This window comes from Natator depressus, chromosome 2 (genome assembly GCF_965152275.1).
Source record: "Natator depressus isolate rNatDep1 chromosome 2, rNatDep2.hap1, whole genome shotgun sequence".
Classification (NCBI taxonomy): Eukaryota; Metazoa; Chordata; order Testudines; family Cheloniidae; genus Natator; species Natator depressus.
In genome coordinates this window covers 228,310,189-228,329,869 of record NC_134235.1, presented here as the reverse complement: position 1 = coordinate 228,329,869, position 19,681 = coordinate 228,310,189, and the positions used below count along the sequence as shown (strand labels likewise).

The 19,681-nt window shown below is 40.7% G+C and overlaps 1 protein-coding gene across 4 annotated transcripts in view; it reads right to left on the bottom strand.

The window, feature by feature from the left end:
- Positions 1-16,688, bottom strand: part of ARMC3 (armadillo repeat containing 3) — a 116,584-nt gene extending 99,896 nt beyond the window's left edge. For all 4 annotated transcript variants that reach the window (XM_074946072.1, XM_074946074.1, XM_074946073.1 and 1 more), the window contains exons 1-4: positions 16,576-16,688; positions 11,042-11,086; positions 7,116-7,164; positions 1,649-1,766 (exon numbers count right to left, since the gene is read on the bottom strand). In XM_074946072.1, the coding sequence (XP_074802173.1) occupies positions 1,649-1,766; positions 7,116-7,163 (166 nt within the window). In that variant the 5' untranslated portion in view covers position 7,164; positions 11,042-11,086; positions 16,576-16,688. The remainder of the gene's footprint in view (positions 1-1,648; positions 1,767-7,115; positions 7,165-11,041; positions 11,087-16,575) is intronic.
- Positions 16,689-19,681: the final 2,993 nt, after the last annotated feature.

Below are 19,681 nucleotides of genomic sequence, written 5' to 3'. Positions count from 1 at the left end.
CTGGATGGGCTTGTATAACCTGTGCTGCATCTTCACTGCTATTTTTAGCTGTGTTGGCTAGATTAAAGCTCGCACAAATATGCCTACCTGAACTGCAATGACATCTCCAACTGCAGTGCAGACACTGGGCTGATTGCAAAAGTACACTCTAGCCCGCTTGTTAGAAAGAAAGAAAGAAAGAAAGAAAGAAAGAAAGAAAGAAAGAATTGAAAGAAAGGGGCCTTAAGGCAGTAATTTTGATTCTTTCTTTAAATCTCTATAACTAGCTAAGTGATAAGAATACACCTAAATTCTTAAAGTATAGGCCTTTGCAGACAGACCTGAATATCTATATCCTAACACCGCTGTGGGGTCAGAAGAACATTCACATCAATAATCTGTTAAATAGTTAATTTAGCAGCAACAACAAACTAATATATTTGTTATTTTTGGACATGATGGCAGATACAGTATTGTTGCAGTGAGCAAAGGGATAGCTGTCAAGAGCTGTTGGGGTGGGGAACAAGGAATTCAACCCCCTCTCCTCAAATTTATAGTAATCTCTGCCCCACACAAAATATTGCTGCATCTCCTTCTCAGAACCTAAAGCCTCAGCTGCATATTGTTTACCAACCCCAGCCTGCATACCTTCCAGCATTCCAGAAACCCCAAATGCTCCCTAGCCAGCAGTCAAAAGCTTCAGCTTTTCTCTAACAACTTTAACAATGTCATCAATGTCTGTCAATACAAAAATCTGCAGCCCACAGAAACCTTACAATTTAGGGCAACATAAAATAGACAGAATATCATATAAAAATAAATTAAACTAAAGATGCCACTACAGTACACTAATTAGACTAGACTGGGTGGAGTGGAGTGAGTGGGAGAGAATTTGGGAAAGGCAGGGTCACATAATTGTGGGTTCCTTTATTAATTATTATTATTATTGTTACCATAAGACCTAGGAGCCCCAGTCAAAAACCAGGATCTCATTTTGTTAGGCCATTTTTTAGGTTCTGTAAAAACCCAGAACAAAAGCATGGCCCTGCCCCGATTTATGTTTGATGTGCCACACACATAGTGCCTTTATTATATATATAATTTAAACAAGAACATTTAGGGGATTTGAAATATTAGACACTTGTTTGATTCCCAAACATGTAGCAATGATTGAGGCTGGTTGTTCTCATGAGGATCTTCTACTATGGAAGTACTGTTCTTGAAAAAAAGAAAAGAAAAGAAAAGAAAAGGATTAAATGCAAAATACAAAAACAAGGAAACAAACAAATCCCCAGAGACACAAAATAAAAGCTTGAAATAACTATTTCTCCAATTTAAATTATGTACCGCTATAGCAAATTGTCATATGCAAAGAAAGAATTTCTTGTTTTCCAAGATACCACAATCTCATGCTCAAGATAAAACAGATTTAGACTATCCTACATTCAGGGTAAGTTTTATTATTAAAAGATGCAAAAAAATTAACTTCATGCAGAACACAGGACTTCCTTATAACTGTAAATAATACATGAGAAATATTTTACAAAATTCCAATAGGAGCATTTACTGCCAAGCAGGATAGTTAAAGTATGGAAACTAAAAAAATGCCGGACAACTAGTCTAGGAAACGTAGGAAATGTGGAGAGAGACTGATCATGAAAAGACAAACCTTTTGATGCAAATTTATATATAGCATCACATGCTTTAGCCAAAACTTCCTCTTCTGGAGAATTAAGCATCAGCACCACTGTTGCTGCTTTTTTGCTTTCAATCGATAAAGGGTCAAACTACAAATACAAAAGAGAAGAGAATTTTCTCAGTCATACTAAGCCTTACTGTTCAATGCAGCAGCCCACTATACATATATATTTTTTTAAATCAGACTTGATCCAGTCTGAGATTTATAGGCCAGCTAAATATGTTTAAATGGGTTTTCCATATACTCATTAGGATTCAAGGACATTTTTTCATCTTTCCTAATAACAGCTTGAGCTTCTGCTGAAAGATAAGAGGGCAAAAACTCACCTTTAAAATTGCTAATTTAACACAAAATTATAAATTCAGTGAAACTAATTATACAGATGACACACGCAAAGTTTTATTAAATTACTTACCAACAAGAGTACTTACTCACTCACTCTGCTGATCTCTGAAGGAGGTTAGTGGTTTTTGATTTGATACCTATATTCCCACACCACCTGCACCTATATCCCACCCAGCCAGGTCTCAGATCTCTGGGCAGCAAGCCATTCTGCCTAAAAGCCAGCAGCACCTGTGCTTTGCTTTCTCTCCAAAGACTATGAACAGTATATTGCCAGCAGTTTCAAGTTACCACAAAACTCCTTCTAAGCAAGCACACGTATTCTGAAAGTAAAAGGATTATAGCAAAAACATAATAAAAACAATAATCAGATTTAAACACACTAAACATACCAGGAGTCACCCATCAGATTTATCGGGCTCGAGTAGGCCACAGTCTTTCCAATCCTCCCCTAAGGACTGGGGCCCCCATTGGACAAAAGGTTCTGTCCATTTGCTGGATCAGAAAGAAGGCCCTAAGTCAGTTCAAACCCAGCCTTTTTATATCAAAAGCCCTTTGTCTGTTGGTCTCTGGAAAACCGTGTTTGAACCAGTCCATGCAAGCCTCCTTGGGGAGAGGGTACTTCCCTGGAGAGGTTTACAACCTGAGTGATTCATCTTAGTCATGCCCCACTGTTTTTGACTCCTAGAGGAGCTGTGATAACTCTCCCCTCTGGAATTGTACACAATCCCTGACCCACAGTGATACATAACCTTAGTACAATATGTTCCCCAAAGATATTATATGCGGTTGCAATAACAGTCACAGTGTGTTTGGCAAATACCCATCTGATAAAATGTGTGAAATCCTGGCTCCACTGAAGTCATTGACTTAAATGAGACCAAGACTACATCATATGTGAAAACTCTGGGAAAATCTTCACACTTCCTTGTATAACCAGAAAGTCCTGAAGACAGCAGTAACTATGTGATTTCATAATGCAGAAGAGGTGAAAATTTTGATAGCGATTTCTGCAACTCTGATGCTGCAATAGCAGCCACTAAGCAGCATGTGGGGAGAATTCTCTGAAGAGCACACCCGTGTAAGGAACCCATGTACTCACATGTTGCATGGGGAATAGGTTTTGCCCTGGTGCACATTCTCCTGCACTCCTACATTGTGGTAGTTTTTTAAAAATAAAATGATCCTTCCTGTGCTATCTTTTCCCAAGATCCCTTGTTAAACACCTGCTCTTCATGATCTTATGCTAGTTGGAGCATTACCCTGGCACGGTCTCTATTCAGATAGCTGGAAGTGGTACAAGTGTTCATTTCCATTTCTGACCTCTCTCATATAGAAAGAAACCTTCCATCAAATCCAGCTGCTCTGACTCTCTTAACAGACTCTTTGAAACTGACATAGCTTGAGAAAGGGCAATTTTTTAAAAAGCCTTTTGTTCTTTATTTAGACTGAAGCATTTCTGAAGACTTTAAAATTCAACCACGAACAAAAAATAAGCTTTTTTTTTTTTTGGCTTTAACATACAATTTTTGTGACTTTGGGAAAACAGTCTTCTGTCCCGGCCATATCACATTCAATGACTGTGTCAGAGTATCTGTGTTAAAGGGGCTAATATATAGCAGACTGCTAAAGTCAGGAAGATTTCCTAATCCACAAATGTATTTTTATTTAAAATTTAGTAAATTAAAGCATTTAAAATACAAATCATGGCATATCTAATATACATGTTATATATTGTATTAGTACTAGTATTCTATTAAATATATCTATACCATATAATTACACACTTTAAACCATTTATTATTTGTGTTGCTATACTACTCTTTAGTGCCTTTTCATATTACTAATATATCAGAGGTCCTTGTTGCTAAATAATCCTGAACATTGAGGTCACCGAAATGTATATACATAGCTCATCAGTCAAGGATATCACTTAGGACCAGGTAGATCACTCAGATCTTGCCCTGAACTGCAGGATGTGCTAGAAGAGGGCAGATGAGGGTACAGGAAGCTTTTTGTCCCCTATCCTCAGTGTACATGTGCAGAAGTAAGACAAAATATGCTCCTAGGACCCAATCCTACAAACTCATCCTCGCAAAACTAGTCCTTACCATGTCATTAATTCCATTGACTTCAATGGGGCAACTCACATGAGTAAAAGTCTGCAGGACTGGCCCCCTAGAACTCCCTTGAATGCTATGAGGGGATTGCTTGGCTAAGGCACCTGTCGGTGCTTATGCCCATCAAGCGATGTTGTCAGCTGGCTTGACAATATGGCCCAGCAACCCCCACATAGTTCATGCTGTGATCAGCATCGGGCATGGGAAGTAGTGCAATTAGTTAATCCTCACAGCAGCTCTATGAGGTATGAGCATAGTGAGCCAAATTCTGATCCCAATGTGCAGCCCAAAGGACAGCTCTATATGCTGGGGATCTATATGGGAATCTTTTCCCTAGGCTGTAGAGAGGCAATACAGCCATTCCATGGCCTCTACAACAGCCTCACAGCTGCAACAGCCTATGTGGTTGGTTCACTCTCCCTGCATGGCAAATGGCCACAGGACAGTTGAGGATCTCTTGCCACACCTTCACTCTTCCCCTGTCCCAACCAAAAAATCTCTCTGTGTGCTGGGACATAGGAAACCCCTATAGAGAAGAGCTATGTGGTAAACACAGGATATAACCATTCTGAGAGTCAGACAATCCTGTCCCGTCCCACCCCTCTCCAATTGCTGGATCAGGGCCCTTTGATGCAGTGGAGATTTAAGAGATTAATGTCATATCCCTCATTTCTACTTCTACTAAGGTGACTACATAGCAAGTGTGAAAAATCGGGACGGGGTGGGGGGTAATAGGTGCCTATATAAGAAAGAGCCCTAAATATTGCGTCTGTCCCTATAAAATCGGGACATCTGGTCACCCTAACTTCTACATTTATATTTCAGCTTGTAAAGGTTTGGGAGCCTTTAGGGTGAAGGGCTCTATATATTGTAAATGTAAACTATTGATAGATTCTAAGGCCAGAAGGGACCATTGTGATTATCTAGTCTGATCTCCTGGCCATAGAATACCACAAAATAATTCCTACAGCATATCTTTTAGGAAAACATCCAATCTTGATTTAAACATTGTAAGTAATGGAGAATCCACCCCAACTCTTGGTAACTTGTTCCCAACTGTTAAAAATGTATGCATTACTATTATTATACTACATCTATACTAAGCAGATATGACAAATTGAGCTGATAACCAATAACAGATATATATACACCACCCTCCAAAATATTCTGCTATCTGAAGTCTAGCTGGAACTTTTAGCAAACAGCCCATAGGAAGGAGCAGTGAGGAGCTTGGAGGGAGGTAGGAAATCATCTGTGACACTTCTTCATGGGACACAGCCATCATAATTCCCCAAGTGCATAGCTAGCTCTACTGGCCAACACATGAGAGGGTGGGAGGCAAAGCCATAGCTCTGAACTGATTTTTCTTGGATTTTAGTTTTGTAATTTTAAATAAGTGGGCAGGTGCTAAAAGTCTGTCTGAGCACTTTTTATTTTAACTTGAAAGGAAATAAATGGAAACCTAAAAGAATACTCCTTGTCCCTTTTCACCCAGCTGTGCCTGGAGGATGCATCTGTGGCACAGCCTCTGAACTCCCTCAGGAGCTGTGGCTGTGATTTGGGCTTCCCTGATGCAGGCTACATAAAGGAGGAATTCTTGCTCCCTTCCCTCACCCCTGTGCAACTGCATTAGACATAGCCTTGAGCGATTTCTCTATAGCTTTAGGTTGTGTGCTTCTATAAACATTTGGTTAGGCTAGAAGGTAAAGATATAAACAATACTGGAATAAATCATAACCTCACTTTTTTCTGAAACTTCAGAACTTCAGAAACTTAGGCTTCTTGAAATTGTCATAGGCAGTTGCAGACCTTGCAATGATATTAGGCTTTGAACGGAAGGGTGATTTACAGTTAACATTCTAATGAGCCACCTATTGAAGAGGGAGGGTCACTTTCAGCCCTGGTGAAAGCTAGAGAAACTCCACTGACTTCCAGAGTTGGGCCTGCCTATAAAAGGGATGAATCTGGTCCAAATATTTAGCTGTGGTGATGAAGTGGTAGATATAGAATTATAGATTCTGAGGCCAGAAGGGAGAATTGTGCTCATCAAGTCTGACCCATAAATGAATATTTATTTTAAAAAATTCAGTCCTGATTTTAAAATGGCCAGTGATGGAGAATTTACCAAAACCCTTGGTAAATTGTTCCAACAGTTAATTACCCTCACTATTTCAAAAATGTACACTTTATTTCCAGTCTGAATGTCTCTAGCTTGAACTTCTAGCCATTGGATCATGTTATACCTTTGTCTGCTAGACTGAAGAAACCATTATCAAATATTTGTTTCCCATTTAGAGTCTTATAACCTGTGATCAAGTCGCCCCATAACCTTCTCTTTGTTATGCTAAATAAACTCAGCTCCTTGAATCTATCACTATAAGGCATGTTTTCTAATCCTTTAATCATTCTCATGGTTCTTCTCAAAACCCTCTCCAACTTATCAATATTTTTCTTGAATTTTGGATGAATCTTGAATGAAGAAGACTGAGCTGTTTCTCATGGGGGGAGTTGATAACACAGAATCCACAGTGCTAGAGCTTGAAACATCTGTAAATCATTGAGGTGTGTGCAGTAACAGAGCCATCCACGCTGCTACACAACTAACCCCATTGAGATGAGAATGTGCCAGCTCGACAATTTGAACGCCATGGAGTTTTTGGTTCTTTCCCCCTTCCTCTGATGTTTACAGTGGGAGGGGAGCATATAGACTTTAGAGAAAAATGAAGCTTGGATTGTTTCATACATTACTGTTTATAAACCCCGCCAAAGATAACATTCTTCATAAAAACAACACATGCCTGGTCACTGTTTTGCATACTGTCCAAAGAAAGCATAAATGGGATCATCTTTATGAGACATTTTTAGAATGCATGCGGAAGTTAGTGGGAGTAAGGGACTATGTAAGAAGGGTATGATTGGAGCCTATAATTGTGTAATATGTTCATTTCACAGCACATAGCATTTTATAAACTTACCACATCCTTGGGAGGAGGCTCCACTTCCTTCTTTACTTTTTTACCCATTCTAAAAACAAACAAAAAAACAAAAGCAGTTAATAAACAAACAAGTGATGTTGTGTGTCTTAGGACCTAGTTCACCAGGGATGTTGTACAGAAGCTTTTAAGACAGGCTCTCCCACCTGTTTGACCCACCTAGCCAGTCTAGACAAATCTTCGAGGACTCTTTTGCACGGAGCAACAGTAATTTCTTTGGCTGAAAGTCATCCCTCAAAGGCAGCAATATTATATTTGTGCCACAGAACAAACTTCTTAACACTTGATCACACCTGGAGAAGCTTAAATGCCAACTCAATATACCTCTGAAAAGTGATGAAGAAAGAGACACTAGATTGGAAGGCAATGTGATACTACAAGGTCAGGTTGTAGTGGTAGTTGTTGTTTCCATATAGGAAATATATTAAGGATTAACTTTTCTGTAGGTTTAGGTTCACAAGCATGCACAAAACTGTGCACCCATTTATTACAACTGTACATGAAAGTGGGCGTTTAGTTGCATAAATGTATTTTTCCATGGATGGTTGCAGTAATTACCCATACAAATATAGACAGACAACTCTATGAAGACACACTGGCATTTACAAGCAGTGGAATAACAACACTCTGTGACTGTTGATAAGGGCAGATTAGCCCCTGGAAGCAGAAAGGGAAAAGAAGACAGAACAAATTATTTAATAAAACTCCAGAGCCTGTTTCTCCGCTGCCTTGTACCTTGTGTAGTCATATGCATCTGTGAAAAGTGAGTGTAACATACTTCAATTCTGACTTGACAGTGTTTTCATTCACTTTATACAGAGATCGATAATTACACAAGGTTCAAGGCAGTGAAGAATCAAGCGCTTATAATTTTATCATGGGATTTTACTCAGAATGCAGATGAATATGCAAGTAATGCTACACTTCCCTACACTATTCAAAGAGTTTTTGGGTCCTTGGTAATGTTAAAAAGCGGTATGATCCATATCAATGAGCTTTAGTATGAAGGAATCGTATATTCAGTGGGCTAACAGCCTTTGGCCTCACTTTAGGAGCCTAATTACCCTACACAGTTACTTCACCACTACAGTGACTATCCTGGGTTTCAGTACATTCTGTCATCAAATAGTATCATCAGTTTAGTTACCAAAAAGCTCCCTTTGTTTAGTGGCCACTTTCTGCTAATTAAAAAAATGTGAATTTTATACTGAATTGTCTCAGTCAATTGGGGTGAATAGAGGTGGAAAAGATATCGACCCACAATTTTTAGAGCTGGTCAGGAATTTTCAGACAAGACAGCTTTTCATCTAAAAGTGCCAATTTGTCAAAACTTCAAACTCTTCCAGTTAAAGGGGGAGTAATGACAAAATCCTTTTTCGGGAAGGTTTCTCAGATCCAGGATGGAATTCCTGCTAACAGTGAGCCCATCACCAAGAGCCTGGCGGTTATGGCACTCACCTGGGATACAAAAAAATGGGAGAACTAAGTTTAAGTCCTTACTCTGCCTGATTTAGAGCAGAAACTTGAGCCCAAGCCTCCCAAGCCACAGGTGTATTCCCTAACTATAGGGCCACAGAGTCTATTGCTTTTATTCTGGCCCAATGAATATTTAATAATTTATAAAAAGGGGAGCAGTTCCAGCACCTGAGAGACCCACACTATAATAGCTTGTTGGGTAGAGCATTCAATCAGGCAAAGCAGGGAGCTGAGCCTAAATCCCCCATGTCTCCTGCATGCCCTTTGAGTACCATAACCACCAGGCTATTCTGGGGGCGGGAATGTTACTCTCCACAATAAATTTCAAGAGGTCTCAGGCTCATCCTGCTGCAGAACAAAGGAAGTTTTTCAACAGCATGTTTTCCTGCCCCATGACAATTTTCAATTTCCCAGCCAGTTCTAATGGCTATTCCTCAGTAATGCAAATCCCTGTTGCTTGCTGACTGGATGGTCAATCTGCATATTGACCATATGGCTATTTCTCAATAATCACATAGTATGCATATTCTTGGGCTCTGACTTCCTAATGCCCTCAGCCATATATGTCCACAACACAACTGTCTGCTTCTGATCCTCATTCTTCCTGACCCCTTTCAACTTTCCCTCCTGTACCTTCTTGCTCCTGATAAAGGCTAAGAATTCCACACACATAGATAGATTCCTATCATATGAGATTACAGTCTGTCACTTTACCTTATTTTGAATGTTTTTTAAATTGTTTCTGATGATATTTGCAGCCAGATTCTCTGGTAGGGTATATCAACCTAAACCAGGCAGATTTGGTTTCAGAAGGACTCCCCATACTGAGGAGAGTCCTCCGGTGGTGTAGGGTTGTTGGAATGAAGGAAGCATGGATGGAGGAAAGGTCGCAAGGCTGGGATGTCTTATGTCCTGGTGATCCCCTGCCTTCCAGAACAAGTCCTGGGGACTGCAGGCAGCTGGCATAAAGTAGAGCAGTCCTAAGGCACAGGATTTCCCACACAAAATGCTGTTGTGTGAATTTATTTCAGAGGTTGTTTTCCATTCCTGTTGCTATAACTGTCAGCTATTTTCCCCTTTGCTTTTCTTTGCATTCTGACTAACCCTTGCACCCACTCAACCAACCTTTGTTTCATTCTCTCATCACCATACCTGTGATATCAAGGCTTCATAAAGACAAGTGAGGGATTTTACATTTTAGTCAACTGTTAGCTACTTCCCTTAGCTACACCAAAAAACAAGCAATAGTGAGAAGTGCAGTTTCTGCCAATTTCCACTGCTCAGCCCCTGGACTAAAAAAACTGTATTCCAGTTTTAAGTATATGCAAAATTCAATAAACTTTCCCCAGCTGAAAATACAGTGCCTTGTTCTCATGTGCTTACTCAGTAGCTTTTTATAGTCTGTAAAGTAGTTTGCCTAACTGGTTTATATAGTAAGGTCCTTTTAAGGTTAGAATGAAAGGAAAATGCAACACATCTAACTGAAAGAGAATACACTCCTGTTCTTTAACGGTCTTACTATTTTTTATTCTCCATTGTTTCTAATGTTATTTTAAAAACTTGAAAATGAATGTATTTTAATTATTTTATTAATTAATTTAATTATTCAATTAAATATTTAGAATACAGTCACCCTTCCCGTGAGATTATAACTTTAATTGTGGCCAAATTTTGGGTCTAAACTACTTGTCAATATGTCCCTTTTAAAGATGGAACTCTATATTAATAAAAAAGCAGTATCACCAATTTGAATTTGAGAACCTAGTAAAGGATCTTTTAACCACAGTGATGCAGAAAATTGTTCTCTCATTCTAAAAGCTGTTACCATCACAAGTCCTACACTTTTCCTAAATTACTTGAGATCAAAGAATTAAGAGCATAAAAAGGGCTTTTAATAACTTAGTCAAGTATAAAATTAATATTCTATGACAACTGGCTTTTTTATACTGAGGAGTAACACATAGTACAAGTGAATTTTCAATGCATCATTCTCCAATAAACTTGAGGATTAAATGAGTGTGAAGAAATAGTTTTCCTTTCCACTAATTCATAGCAGAGTGATGGATGACAAGTGAACTGTAAGGAAAATAGTCTGTAAAACTTGCTCTGAAAAATGTGAAAAGGTCCATTGAAATTTGCAGTGTTCAAACACACTCTCAAATCCTAACTGTTCCTATACAGTACCAGATGTCTACTTCTACTCCCAAACCCAAACACGTCAGTTTGTATCCACAAACAAAAACTTACACCATGGTGGGATCAGATATTTGCACTTACAAAGCTACTAACTGGCTCCAGTGCTTCCCTTCACCCATTATCTAAAACTCAAATGACAGAAGGAACAGCCTAAGACCCTGCAAGCCCTGAGCAGCAGTGAGCTGTGAGACAAAGCAAAGGAATAAGAAAAAAGCACTGCCAGATGTGGAACTTACCTCTTTGTCAAGAAATCAGAGGTCAGTTCTGGGGGCAATTACTTCCTGTGGAGATGGGGTAGAGAGAGAAGAATGTAAGGATAACTTCTGAGCAGTTATTTATCACTTGATCCACTTCTGGAGCTGACAGTGCCCTTCTCTAAGAGAGCTTGTGGCTGTGTTACTGCCACCTTTGCCACCAGCTTTCAATTTTTCCTCAGAAGGACCCAGAAATGTATTATTTTTCTTCAAAATGTTAATTAGTTTGACTTAATTAAAATGAAAACTAATTAGACTAGATAAAGTCTAGGAATTTCTTCTCCATTATAGAAATCCAACCCTTTCTTTCTGTCCCAACAGGTAAAATGCTTGTCATCTCCTGCCTTGATTACTACAGCCTAGCCTACCAAAACAAGTTTAAACTTCTCATCTTTACCACCAAGGCCCTGTATAACTGTGCCCAGCCTACATCTCAGGTCTCATTTCATACTGCTCCAACAGTAATGCCCGCCCTGCAACTCCCTTTCTTTCCTTCTCCAACTCCCATCATTGAACTTTCTTACATCCTGTCCCCTATGTATGAACAAACCTCCCAAACCCAGTACACCAGGCCCTCACCCTCTCCTCATTCAAACTGGCTTCCTCCCTTCAGACAGCGACTCCTTCACTCTGCTCCAATTGAAAGCATGCTGCTGTAGGTTCTGGGGATGGGAGGTGGGGGCCCTCTTGAGACAGTACTGCTCCTTCCCTTCCTTAATCTCTGTGTGGGATCATCTGTAAATCCTATCACACAGTTCTTTTTATTTGCCTTCTGATTTTTGAACCTTTAGTGTCCACTTGAATAATATTTTCAAGCTTTTCTTCACAACCATAAGGGCTAGAAACTTACTTATTTTTTCATGGAAGCTGAGAATCTCACATGACTCCAGGATCTGGGGTCTTAAAAATACACCAATATCACAAGACTTGTGATAAAAATCACAGGAGTTGGCAATACTAACAGTGATTGGTAGGGTTACCTTTTTCCATGTTGCTCCCCAAACATACTTTAGACTTCTTCTGAAGAGAGCCCCTCAAAGCACTTGGTGAGAGGGTATTTCAGTCTTCATGCTCACTGAACCCTTGGATTTTGAAACCATCAATTGGGTACCAATTGCAAGGATTTTCTATTGTGACATTTTTTCACTAAGAACGAATCTTGTCTACCAATTCGTTTCAGATAAATCAACAAAACAGCCAATGACACCAATCTGGGCCTTGGCCTCAGAAACCACACGTTGGGCTCAAATCTGAGCAGGCATCCTAGATGCACAAGGATCCATATGTCCTTTAGCAACCTTCTATGCCACTCATCCTGTGACAAAAATAGTATATTAAAAAAGTACTGAACTACTACATTTTATTTTCAGAAAAACTCAAAGTAAAATGTTTATCACGAGGACACAGAGACTAGTATGTGAGTCACTCAAACCCTGTCCATGTGCAGCTGAAAACATTCAAGTCATGTCCTATTAAGACTGTAGGCTATTTGAGGCAAAAATGGTGTCTTTCTCTGTTTTGTATAGTATAAAGCATAATATGTGATTAATAAATGAAGAAATTGAATTAATGGGTAGAAATGAGAGAAAAAGAAAACAGCAACAGGGTTTGTTAGGCACAGAGAAATTGCCATACTGGATCACAACAGGTCCATGGAGTCTAGTATCCTGCCTCTCACAGTGGCATGTACCAAATACTTCAGATGAAGTTGCATGAAACCTGCCCTCAAATCAGTCTTCCGAACTTGCAACTGTTAGTGGTTTGCTAATTCCTTGAAGCATGAGGGTTTATATCTCTTAACAGTTTTTTTTTATCTAACACAATTGTGGATGTTCTTATTAGCTATAGAAATGTTTATTCCCTTTTTTAATTCTATTCTATTCTGAGCCACCATGATATGTTGTGGCAACGAGTTCCACAAGTCAAGTATGCATTATGTAAACATGATTTCATTGGTTTTAAATTTGTTGCTTTTCAAATTCATAGACCATTCCCTTTTTCTTGTATTTTAAGGCTGAGTAAATATATATACTTGATTTATCTTTTCTACACACTATTCATTTTATTTATATCCTTCTTTATTGTTCTCGCTGAACTGTCACCTCTCAAAACAGGCCTTCCCCACCCCACCCCAAATCTCTTCATTTAGCAGTCTTTCCAAGCCTTTAATCATATTTGTTGGTTCTCTCTCATCTCCTTCAATGTCTGTTATATCTTTTTCAGATGTGACGACCAGAAATGAATACAGCATTCCAGTTTCCTTTGTACTAATGGCTTCTAACATGGCATCATAAAATTTTAGGTTCTACCAAGTTCCTTGAGCGGAAGTTTTCATCAAGCTGTCCACAACGTTAATAAGTCATTTCCCGGAGTGGTTACAGATAATTTAGAACACATTAATGTGACTGCAAAGTTCAAACTATTTCTTCCAATGTGCATTACCTTGCATTTATCAACAATGACTTTCACCTGCCATAGAGCAGCCCTTCACCTAGCTTTGTTATGTCACTCAGGAGTTCCTCACAATCTTCTTAAATCTTGATAAAACTAAATAATTTTGTCTCATCTCCAAATTTTGCCATCTCACTGTTCTCTCCCTTTTCCAAATCATTAACTAACATATTACATAACACCAGACCTAGTATATATCCTTGGAGAATCCAAGCTGTGACAATTTGAATGAGGGAGATTTTTAAAAATTATGTGTGAGATTTTAAATGTCACGTTGAGACACACAGCAAAATCCCTCATCCCAAGAGAAAGAGACTTGAAGAAGAATTGCTTTAATATGAATCTAAAATAAATGAGACGTGGCAGTTATGCAATCACTTTCTGTACATTAGCAGCAGGATATTTTTAATACTCAAGTCAAGGAGTGTCTGCCACTACCTCACAAGCAAGCCATTTTAAAGGGTCATATAAATCAGAGGTTCCTAACTTTTCAGGCAGCTGTGCCAGTTTACTAAACTATGATCCTGATGGTAACAAACAGTGCCTCTTGGTTCCCATTTCAGTTGTGTACATTCTCACAGTTTTTCACAAAGTTGCCAACTCTTAAGATTTTATCACAAGTATTGCAACATTTGGTGTTTTTCTTAAAGCCCTTTCTACTGGAGTCATGTGAGTATCTGAGAATCTCAGCTTTTATTGAATTTTTAAAGTAATTTCTATCCCTCGTGGTTGTGGAGAAAAGCTTGAAAATGGGAACTCTAAAAGTTCAAAAGCCAGAAGGAAAATAAAAATAATGTAAAATTAATATTTTAAAGACTCATTTTTAGGGGACTTTGACCCTTGATTTTTGAATGCCTGGAGTTCACACATGACCACAAGCCACCCAAGAGAACAGAGTAGCCACAAATGAATGGGAAGCAGGCAGAGACTCCAGGTTACTAAAAAAAAAGAAAAAGAGTACTTGTGGCACCTTAGAGACTAACCAATTTATTTGAGCCTAAGCTTTCGTTAGCTACAGCTCACTTCATCGGATGCTGAAGCTCACGAAAGCTTATGCTCAAATAAATTGGTTAGTCTCTAAGGTGCCACAAGTACTCCTTTTCTTTTTGCGGATACAGACTAACAGCTGCGACTCTGAAACAGGTTACTAGAGTTCACCATTAAGGGTCTGATCTAGCTCCCCTTAAAGTCAAGAGAACAGAAAGAACTCCTATTGACTTCAACAGGATTTGGACTGAATCCAGAAAGAGGCAATTTAGAGTACCAGTCCCAGACGCCTGAAGTGCCAGCTGCTAACATGAATCATAGAATCATAGAATATCAGGGTTGGAAGGGACCCCAGAAGGTCATCTAGTCCAACCCCCTGCTCGAAGCAGGACCAATTCCCAGTTAAATCATCCCAGCCAGGGCTTTGTCAAGCCTGACCTTAAAAACCTCTAAGGAAGGAGATTCTACCACCTCCCTAGGTAACGCATTCCAGTGTTTCACCACCCTCTTAGTGAAAAAGTTTTTCCTAATATCCAATCTAAACCTCCCCCATTGCAACTTGAGACCATTACTCCTCGTTCTGTCATCTGCTACCATTGAGAACAGTCTAGAGCCATCCTCTTTGGAACCCCCTTTCAGGTAGTTGAAAGCAGCTATCAAATCCCCCCTCATTCTTCTCTTCTGCAGACTAAACAATCCCAGCTCCCTCAGCCTCTCTTCATAAGTCATGTGCTCTAGACCCCTAATCATTTTTGTTGCCCTTCGCTGGACTCTCTCCAATTTATCCACATCCTTCTTGTAGTGTGGGGCCCAAAACTGGACACAGTACTCCAGATGAGGCCTCACCAGTGTCAAATAGAGGGGAACGATCACATCCCTCGATCTGCTCGCTATGCCCCTACTTATACATCCCAAAATGCCATTGGCCTTCTTGGCAACAAGGGCACACTGTTGACTCATATCCAGCTTCTCGTCCACTGTCACCCCTAGGTCCTTTTCCGCAGAACTGCTGCCTAGCCATTCGGTCCCTAGTCTGTAGCGGTGCATTGGATTCTTCCATCCTAAGTGCAGGACCCTGCACTTATCCTTATTGAACCTCATCAGGTTTCTTTTGGCCCAATCCTCCAATTTGTCTAGGTCCTTCTGTATCCTATCCCTCCCCTCCAGCGTATCTACCACTCCTCCCAGTTTAGTATCATCTGCAAATTTGCTGAGAGTGCAATCCACACCATCCTCCAGATCATTTATGAAGATATTGAACAAAACCGGCCCCAGGACTGACCCCTGGGGCACTCCACTTGACACCGGCTGCCAACTAGACATGGAGCCATTTATCACTACCCGTTGAGCCCGACAATCTAGCCAGCTTTCTACCCACCTTATAGTGCATTCATCTAGCCCATACTTCCTTAACTTGCTGACAAGAATACTGTGGGAGACCGTGTCAAAAGCTTTGCTAAAGTCAAGAAACAATACATCCACTGCTTTCCCTTCATCCACAGAACCAGTAATCTCATCATAAAAGGCGATTAGATTAGTCAGGCATGACCTTCCCTTGGTGAATCCATGCTGACTGTTCCTGATCACTTTCCTCTCATGTAAGTGCTTCAGGATTGATTCTTTGAGGACCTGCTCCATGATTTTTCCAGGGACTGAGGTGAGGCTGACTGGCCTGTAGTTCCCAGGATCCTCCTTCTTCCCTTTTTTAAAGATTGGCACTACATTAGCCTTTTTCCAGTCATCCGGGACTTCCCCCGTTCGCCACGAGTTTTCAAAGATAATGGCCAAGGGCTCTGCAATCACAGCCGCCAATTCCTTCAGCACTCTCGGATGTAACTCGTCCACTTGTTGATAGACCACTTGTTGAGAACTACTAATGAAGGCTGGAAAATTATTCGCTTAAGGGACAGCAATGCAGGCAGAGACACGGCAAGGGCAGGACTGAGGTTGGCAGACAGACAGACATTACACCTCCCCCACACATGACACACACGAGCGTTGTCGGCCACTCTCCCCCACCCCGATAGACAGACACCCCCCGCCGGCTCGCCCAGCCCCGCGGGGAACGTGCCACTCACCCGCGGCGAGGGGTGCCCACTGCCCAGGGGTGCCGCCGGGGCCTATCGCCAGCGCTCTCCCCCGCCTCGCTGTTGTTTGCCGGTTGCTAGGGAACGCCGAACGTGCCCGCGGCGCACGCTCCCGGGGCTCCCTCTGGCGACCGAGGGAGGGAGGAGGCAGCGCCGAGGCTTGTGGCGCATGCGCACGCGACCTTGCCGCGGGGTCGTATCTCGCGTCGCGGATCGGGCTGCCTGGGGCTGGCAGCTGGTGCTGCGGTTAGCGGCGCAGGAGGTCGGGTCTGAGTCCGGTGCATTAAGTGGCGGGGGGGAGCGATCGCACCCATATACAGCCCCTTTTGTGAGGAGGCCCGGCTGCCTGCTCCGACCGCTGGGAGGTTTCAAAGCGCGGGCCCTGGGGCCGCCCAGCGACGCTGCTCCCGAAGCGGGGGCTGCGCGGTAAAACCAGGGCTGGGGGTAGGAGCCGGGGCTGAGACGAGGGCAGAGGGGAAATCCCCCGCCAGGGAGGTGGGAGCCGAGCGGGTGAAAGTGACCCAGATGCGGTGAGGCAGCTGCTTCCCCCTCCACAGGACGGCGCAGCTGCGCGCCCAGGGCTGTGCTGAAAGGCGCGCTGCCTGCCCGGCAGCTCTTCCCTCCCTCTCTGATAGGATGTATTGAGCTGCTAAAGGAGGCTTGAGTCAGTGAAACCCTTTACAGACGCCTTCCCCCTCCAGAAATTAAAATCGTCAGTGTTTATACGAGTCCCGTATCAATGGACAGGCTGTATAGCGCCACGTCGCAGCTCACCTTTGTGTCAGCGGCTGTTCTGCTTGCCTGAGCTGGGCTGCCTTTTCCTTGTAATCGCTGTAAATGGAGTTTCATTCCTTTTTTAAACTATTATTTTTATTACTCTTAGCACTTCATCATTTACCTTGGTTACTGCTGCGTAGATGGATGTCATTGTGCTATTTAGTTGATACTTTCATAGTAAATAATCATTGAAAATATTAATAGTCGCTAGTAGCTTCAGCAATCACGGCTCACAGAGTTTCTAGTACCGCTTCCTGTTTGTATTGGGATATGTTAGTTTTTAATTCTAATTTTTTTTTGCATATTTAATGTACAGATTTATTCTGTGGTGTCATGTGACATTAAGGATGACTGATTTCCTGATTTGGTGTCAAAACTTAGTTTCTTGTGATTCACCAATAGGGGTTGCCTTTGTCAATGGTTATTTTGCCTGTCTAGCCAGCACCCTTTTGCTTTTTTCACATGTCACCACTTGTGTGTTGAACTTGGTTCCCAAATAGTCACTACAGGCCAGATTTGTAAAGGTTGAAAGCACCTTGACGTTTTTGAAAATCTTCCTAGTTGCCTCAGTACCTTTAGCATCGTGCCCTTAAGGCCAGGTTTTTATCTTTTGTGAAATCCTTCTCAAAGGCAAATTTCTACTTTTTTTTTTTTTTTTTTTTTACTAAATACAGATATACACCCCCAAGATAGATTGACAACCACAAGTATTCAAAAGTCTTGAGTTATATACCCAAAAGTTCTGAAATTAAAATACATAAATAAATACATTTGGGTTTTTTAAATTTCCCTTTTTGTTCCTGAGTCTTTAGGGCACGCTAGCTTCATACTTTCGCTGTTACCTCTCCCAAAGAATCTGTATATTTAAAGTGGTTGTACATTCCTATAACATTCAGTATCATTTTTGTCTTCCAGTAACATGGTTCCGCTGCCCTTTGTAAGTGAAAACTTATTTAAAATCCTTATTTCTGCAAGTAATTCCTCATCCTGCAAACACTGAAGAGCACACTTTACTCTTGTGTCACTTCATTTGTAGCATACATACATGCTGATTTTTTTTCTACTGAATTGTTTATACTAATTGCATATTTTAATTTTATGTATGTTACATATTTTGTTATGATACATTTCAGTGATGTTCTTCATTCTGACAAGTGTACTGTTCTGTACTGCCAAAATCAAGGATTTTTTAAAATGAATTATTCTGTTACTCCTTTGCATTGGTTGCCATTTGGTGAAACTAAAGTGCCTTGTCTCCACATGTTTTTACAGGGGGATAGCAAATACTTATCCCACAGAAAAAACATATTTTCTTAACACTGAGGACAGACTATAATGCGGACTCAAATGTCAAATGAACCATTATTATTCATAGCTTGACAACTCTGTTACTGATTGTGTGGCTAACGCTGCTCCTTCACCGTAAGATGTATGTATGTGTGAATGTGTGCTGCCCCTATTTGTGTAGGTTTCATGGAAAACCAGTTAAAGCATTTTAAATTAAAGTAATTAACAGAGGCTTTCCCGCCCTCAGTTTCCTTTATTAAGGGCTTGTCTAGATTGTGTGACACTGAAAGTGTGATGTTAATGCACATATATTAGTGTTGTAAACCCCTGTGTTGATGCAGAGTTAGGTGGCCTTAGTTTTGTCAACAGCAGCCAGGGCAACCATAGAAGATTGCAGAAATCCTTCCCCAACACTATTAATCATCAGGTCTTTGACCTGTTTTGAACATTTTTAAAATTGTGCGTAGTCCATGTGTATCCCCTGTTTGATATTTTAAGTCCAAAGAAGTGATGTTATGGAGCACTCAGCTGAACTTTTCCTGTAGAAAAGCCTTTGCAGTATTTCATAGATATCAATTTTGGAATGACAAAATTTCAATAAATGGTGTAAGATTAAAATTTAAGGTGATCTTGCTCCTTCTTTCTGTTCTAAGCTGGTCAGGACACCTTTCATGGGGGGGGGGAGAATGAAGGCCTGATAATGTCATGGTAGATCCTGTTGTGCACACAGAGGGTGTTGGCCTAGCTGTCCAATGATCCCGTCTATAAGCAATGCAAATAAAGTGGTGACACTTGTTCTACTAGAATTAACTGATTGATATATGTTTTGGTGCTTTACCTCTAAAGATTTCTCTTTGATTTCAGCCTCTACCAGCTCATTAACCACACATGATAGAAACTTTATCTTATCCCAGAAAAATTTAACTTACACACACAGCATTTGTTGTGTTTAAACCTTTCGTACATCATGATAGTAATATTGAGTCCATTATTGGGATATCCACAACAGTGTGAGAACACAATCTGATAGGCA